We start from the raw sequence: 6,714 nt of genomic DNA, 5'->3' as shown, positions 1-6,714 counted from the left end.
TTCGTACTCATGGACTGGACTGGAGGAAGGAGAAGATGCATTTACTTTTTTTATTTCACAGCCCAAAGCCCAAATTCATAAAAAATATATATATAAAAAAACGGGTACGGGGCGGGGCGGGGAGTGCTATACCCGTCCCCGTCCCCGTCCCCGGCTAGCGCCAAGCGGGGATCCCCGTCCCCGTCCCCGAGACCCGATTTTTCGGGGAATCCCCGTCCCCGACCGGGGCGGGTGGACTGGGTTACCCAACGGGTCGGGGTCCATTCCCATCCCTATTAGGGTTGATGATATTACCTAGGACCAAAAAACTAATGCTTTTAGATTTTAAATTTTCCTTTATTTTGTGACTCTGTAGTTTCACGAACCAACATCAGGGCATAATTAAAATTCTTGCAAGCTTGAGTCAAGTTCCCTTTTATATGCTTATCCCGAGTCATTGCGAATTCTGAATTTCTGATATCTTGCCCTAGATTAGCCGCATGAAAGAATATAGGAAGGGCCTGAAGAGTATACAGTTATGTGATGCTTGCTTTCAATTGATTTAAGGTATTTTAATAATATGTCTGATGTTTAATAGTTCTAGGAAATACATTTTGATTTTTTATCACAGTTTCACCACAGATGTTGGGATGTGAAGCTGTATGTCCCAAATAATAGTTTGCAGAATTACCAAAGGGCCATTAGCCCAGCGGTATTCGGTGACACAACCATGCAGGACCCATAGAAGGGCATATGGTGGCGTGTTCCACCGTATTATCTCTCTGCCAAAAGGTTAAAAAATTTGCGTTTATGAAAGGTGCAATTGTGCCTAGATTCATGAAGATATAGAACAACATATAAGTTATCATGCTTGCATATCTATCATTTGAATCTCCAACAATTGTTCCAATAATTACATATCCGATTTGGCTGTGAGGGTCTTAGCCACCTTGGATAGTTCAATGTGTTCACTGGCGCCTGACCCTGAGATGTGGATCATCCAAGGCACCCTCGAGTGCAAAGGCAGAAGGGAGCATGAGCGCAAGATAAAAGTGCTAATGCTATGACCATACCATAAATTGTTAAAGCATCCACAAAAGATAAGAACATTTGGAACATTTCGTTTATAAGCATATTGTTTTAGAAGGTGCCGCCGTATGTTATTTAAAAGTTCAAGAAGATGCAACCGTACCTCGTAATCAACCAAAAAACCAAAAAAACTCTTGAAATCAACCAAAAAAAACCGAAAAAACTAAAAAAGTTCCTCGAAGTTGATAAAAAAAACTAAAAAATTCCTCGAAGTCAACCAAAAAACTTTAAAAATCCCTCAAACGGTGGAATTAGGCTAAAAACACATTGAGCGATATTAAACATAAGTAAAAACATGAAGACACGTCGATAAAAACTGTGCTTTTTGTAATTATTTTTTGTCAACATTATATGGTGCCACCGTATAAAAAAAATTCACGGGTCCATCCTTGGACACAACCTTTGTAGAGGTCAAGGGTTCCAATATCACCAAAAATGAAAAGCTTGTGTGAGTTTCATTTTCGTTTATAAATATTATATACTTTAAATATATATATATAGTTTGCAGAATTGGGGGTTGCATACTGTTAGCTTGTTTCCCTTCAGGTTCGCCATGCACTCACCTAACATGTGTTCCCAGGGTTAGCATTCACTGGAAATTAATCAATTACTAGTCGATTACATTGAAAAAAGAATGTTGGATTGAGTTACGTTGTATTTCATCAGCCGAATATAGAAGTTTTGTGCTTTTTGAAATTGGTAGGACAGGTTATGTCGTGGCGTACTCACACAGTGTGGATGGACACTTGTGTAGCTTTGCTCATCCACTCATGCAGGACGCTGGTTTCAGGCTCCATCGGTACTTAGATCTCTCTTTGTACCAAATGTGGAATGCTCATTCATGTACCATATTTGCTTAATTATTTTATACGTATTGCTACTCACACACTGAATTAACGGTTCCAAAAACAAGCTGTTGATTGAGAAAGGGCAAGCTGAAAATGGCTTTGAAGGGCACATCGTCAATATGGGAAGCAACTTTGAGTACACTATATTGTACCATGTTTTATTCTATATACATGCATTTAGATTGTTAGAAAACTTCACTAAGTTGTCTTTCCTAAAATCTATCAAATCATGAACAAATGTCTCTTTACACATCAGTCCTCTACTTGTATAATGTTAACCATGAGAGAATATATATGATGGTCTTCAATTATTATATCGTGGGATGACTGTTGACTTCAGTTAGGGATTATTTTATGTCTTTATTAAGTATATGGATTGATGTCATGACATAGATTTTTTCATGAAAACATGATGAGACCTTTTGATCATTTCTTCCCCACTCATGCATCAGTAAAATCATCGACCATGGGCACTAAAAGGTCCTGAGTAGGTAGAGTATGTGATCTATATGTAGACTTGGCATATATCTTGTCAAATTGGTCAAATTAGCATACATTGAGACTGGTTCTTGATCAGTATGTGAATTCACAGCTTACATTTAACATTAAAGCCTGGGCATGAGGTGTAGGTACCACCATTCATGCATGAAGTACAATCAAGAACTAGGGGTAATAAATTAGCTTCAAAGTATGTAACTCGTCCTATATACCGTGGCTCATTTTGTAACTTACCAATCATTGTCAAATTTTGGGTTATTGACTTCTTGTAGCACACAAGCTATCGTTTTTGGGAAAATGCAAGCCATACACTACAAATTTGCATGAGTTGGTTATTTTGAACACAAAAATGTCGTGCAAAATGATTGTTTTTTGCATTTTACATTTTCACAGCGTGTCTGTATTGCTGGCAACTTGTTCAATATATATATATATATATATATATATATATATATATATATATATATATATAGGAAGAGAAAGAAGCCCATCTACCTCACATATACTACTCCATCAGTTCGATCAGGATGTAAGGGTCCCTGCATGTTTCTGGTCTGGAAAAAAACAGGTCACATGAAACTGAGGGTATCTTTGTCCCCTGTTGTTTTAACAAACAAGCTGCAATTAATGATCTGCTTTATGCTTTATTCTTGCACCGTTGAACCGTTAACGTAAAATGCCAACCAGAGTCGCTGTCCATGTCGAGATTGTAGCCAATACGTGTTTAGTCTGTGAGGTATAGATGGATGTTGCAATTTATGCATTTGTAGGGGCCTAAAAACGAGCTGATATATTCTTGAGTAGTCTACTTCCCCTCGAATGATGAATCCCTTAATTCTAAGTTCCTATATTTTTTGAAGTATATAATATTTATACACGGAAAATATTCACCCACATTTCACACTTTTGGTGAGATTTGAACCCTTGACCTCTTGGGAGGTTGAGCTCTACCAGTAACCCGGATAACACTGGTCCTATGACCCTTTGGGGCTTTGATCCTATTTTTGTGGCTTAAAAACATTTGCATTTTGTGGGTTTCAGTTAGATGGTGTTAGGAGGTAAGAAGATGCTTTATATGAGGAGAGAATGGAGATGGGACCCATTTCAATCTGCTATTGATTGAGATTAGCTAGGAATAAGCTTTGTAATTAATATGAAGCAAAATAAACTTATCTGTCTACATTAATTATGGTTCGAGTTAGTTGCCAAAGAGCGTAAAGTTATGACCAACTGATATGGTCATGTTAGAGCATTAGTTTATGGAAGTATAAACTGTAAAATGACGACACCTAACACTAACCATTGTGCTACTCATACTATCATGACATCATTGTGAAATGAAAATCTTACTTCAGATAATTTGTTTGACATATGTAGTTATCGTATGCCTTTTGTCTTGTCTTGATATAATGAACACTCATGGATCAATTCTTCCCACTCTTTGGTTCTCCCACGGCCATTCGCTTCATTTAGAGACCAAGCAAGATGTAATACAGCATTGTGATAGGCAAAGAGATTATCATTCCAAATATCACCCTGTAGAGAAGCGAACGACATTAGTATTGTTGAGATCAATATACTCTCTCCGTCTCAAAATAAGTGTCCACGTTTCTATTTTAGTTTGTCCCGAAATAAGTGTCCACTTCCCAATTCCGCCCTTAATTATGAAATGGAGAAATTCATTACTCCCTCTTATCGTTAAGGTTGAAGTTGTCATCTACTTGTTTAAAAAGCTTAAACATCCCTAGAACGGTGTGTTTTTTCATTATGGACATTTATCTTGGGACGGAGCAAGTAACAAGGAACAGTGAAACACCAGTGACTTACGCGGTGCTGAGAACGTCAGGATGTAAGTTGTATTCCCGAGAGAACACAAAAGGTACAATCCCTTGTGGTAAAGAAGCTTGTACAATAGAAACTTGTAGGATAGTGCCTCTTAAACCGACAGCTATAGATGCAACTGCCATCACAGCTGGTCCAGCTACAAACCTTGCTACCATTCCATATGCTGCTAATCTGTTCCCACAAGCTATAAGCTTCGGTTGTGAAGCCATGAACAAACCTTGAACACCATAAATAGCAGTTCTATGTTAAAGAAATCTTGAAGAAAGCAGTTCATGTAACATACTAGGTTTCAATTCATACCTAAACTAAACATAGCCATTCCTAGGCCTGCATCTGAGAGAATGGTAACTGAATTTTCTAGAATCTGTGGCTTCTTTATTCCCCATCTGTATATATCACAGAAAACAGAAACAAAAGTTAAAAAGTTTCAATCTTGATCTTTTGGAACTCAAATGCTTGTGAATCAAGTGCTAGTTACCTGCAAGAAGCCAGAGCCCAGCTCAGACCGAGTATGCTTGCATACGAATTCGGGTTCTTCACTAGCTTAAAGCATACCATTTTCAAGATTTTCTTCAACATTTCTGGTGATCCTGGAGACCTAATGGTATTTAGGTCTTCCATACTTTCTGCTTTCTCATTCTCTCTGCTGCATACTTCTATCGACTGTTCACATACACCTGTTCAATTCATGTGTCATTTAACTCATTTCTGTTATTCTTTTGAAGTGTATAATATTTATATACGGCAAATACCCTTCAACCCATGACCTCCATGAAGGCTAGGATTTACGGTAATCCAGATACCACAGGGCCAATGACCCTTTTGGTAATTTGTTTATAGTCTTACCTGGAGAAGTGCAGCACCTGCATCTCCAAATGAACAAATGCAACTCTCTTTTATCATCTTCTACTGCACTTGCAAGCGCAGGTGCTACCCTATTGAGATTCTGAAGCATATGCGGATTAGAAGGCGTTGAAAGAATCACATTAACAATGTCATCTTCATTACAGGTACTTCTCTCAACCCTTTCTTGACCTTCTCGAAAGCTTCCTTCATTTCTTTGGCTGTTACTGTTATTACTACTGCTAATACTACCATTGCTGCTATCTTTTTCATATGCTGTTAGTATCAAATTCTTAGCTTCCCTATATTCAAACAAGAACAAAAGTAAGGTGTACCAAATTATACACTGCAAAACGACAGCTTGTACCATTATCGATTCTTTATCATCACCATACATGGATTTTAGAAGTGGAATTCCCATAACTAGTGTGTTTGGGAGTGTAGATAGCGAAAACATCGTGATAGCCCAATCTAAGCTTCCTTTTTTCGACAAATTTGTCCACAAAAACAAGACTATTAGAGTCAAAACCTTTGAAACACCATCAGCTGCTATGAATTTGAGGTTCATTTTGTAAGGATTGATCCTGGAAATGAACTCAAAGGAGAGAAGAGGGACGGCGAAAATGGCTACGAATCTGTTGATACCTCCACACTGCTGTGGTGAGAAAATGTTCCATTTTACGGAGGCGTAAGCCAAGAACATGGTAACGTAAAGAGGTACAACTGCAGTTAGCACACTGTACAAGTCACCAAAGTTGATCATTCTGTTAGCTTCTTTAGTATTTGGAGGGAAAATTGGATGTTTTGGAGGAGTATGTTTGAGTTAGAATGGATTTTGATGCCTTAAAAGGACTTAGGAATGCATGGTTGGTTTGTACAGTACAACCAACAACATGCTATGCGAGTATGCGTTTGGCATGTGGGACCGGACAGTATAAAACTTGTCCCCATGGAACAGGAGGGACAAAAATTCACTTTTTTCTGTACAACCAAAATAGATGGAACAAAAATAAGGGAGCTAGCCAACTCTCTTCCGTCCAGTTCTATCTGGTTCCGTCTACCTACCAAACACAAAGAATGATGTACAAGTCAGCAAAGCTGATAATTCTCTTGGCTTTTTTAGTCTGAGGGAAAAGGAGTTGTTTTGAGTGGATAGTGGGAGTTTCTTGTGGTTGAGGGAGAGGGATTTTGAAGTCTTAAAAGCCTCAGTAATGCATTATTGAGACAATAAGTAACAACAAAATACTCAGAGAAGTTATATGCTGTTAGCACACTGTACAAGTCACTGAAGCTGATGTCAAGTGAGAGTTCACTTGCAATAGAATCAGTTTTATAGGAAACCAAACATGTTTAAATGTCATAATAGTCTGCTTTAAGTGTTATGTAAAAGTGTTACAATAAGTTGATAGGACGCTTCAGAATGTCCTAAACAAGTTTTTTAAAAGACTTTTGAAATAAAACATTTTATTAGTTCTTTTTTTTATATGACATTATTTGAAAAAATGTCTTGTAAAAGCAATATCCCAATAAAAAGGTGTTTTTGCATGACACTTTAGTATGCTACAAAAAGGCTAAGAGGATCTCCAAAATGGAGAACCTTTTGGAGAAAAAA

The 6,714-nt window shown here is 37.7% G+C and overlaps 1 protein-coding gene across 1 annotated transcript; it reads right to left on the bottom strand.

Annotated features, from left to right (window-relative positions):
* Window positions 1-3,568: 3,568 nt before the first annotated feature.
* On the bottom strand, window positions 3,569-5,981 carry LOC112519320 (probable auxin efflux carrier component 1d). Its single transcript, XM_025127371.1, has 5 exons — window positions 5,106-5,981; window positions 4,738-4,936; window positions 4,560-4,645; window positions 4,242-4,476; window positions 3,569-3,950 (listed from the first exon to the last, which is right to left on the bottom strand). The coding sequence occupies exons 1-5, from the start codon at window positions 5,863-5,865 to the stop codon at window positions 3,884-3,886; spliced, it is 1,347 nt and encodes a 448-aa protein (XP_024983139.1). The 5' UTR covers window positions 5,866-5,981; the 3' UTR covers window positions 3,569-3,883.
* Between the last annotated feature and the right edge of the window lie 733 nt (window positions 5,982-6,714).

The sequence above is a fragment of the Cynara cardunculus genome, assembly GCF_001531365.2.
Source record: "Cynara cardunculus var. scolymus isolate 2C chromosome LG 10, CcrdV1, whole genome shotgun sequence".
Lineage (NCBI taxonomy): Eukaryota > Viridiplantae > Streptophyta > Magnoliopsida > Asterales > Asteraceae > Cynara > Cynara cardunculus.
This window is presented reverse-complemented; position numbering and strand designations above follow the sequence as displayed.

What these genes read in the sequence shown, in the direction of transcription:
- LOC112519320 (XM_025127371.1), bottom strand. Translation starts at nt 5,865, where the DNA reads ATGATCAACTTTGGTGACTTGTACAGTGTGCTAACTGCAGTTGTACCT. An exon ending in TGGGCTCTGGCTTCTTGCAG is followed by an intron (nt 4,646 to 4,737) that starts GTAACTAGCACT and finishes TGATATATACAG; the next exon opens with ATGGGGAATAAAGAAGCCAC. An exon ending in CCTGACGTTCTCAGCACCGC is followed by an intron (nt 3,951 to 4,241) that starts GTAAGTCACTGG and finishes GCTTCTCTACAG; the next exon opens with GGTGATATTTGGAATGATAA.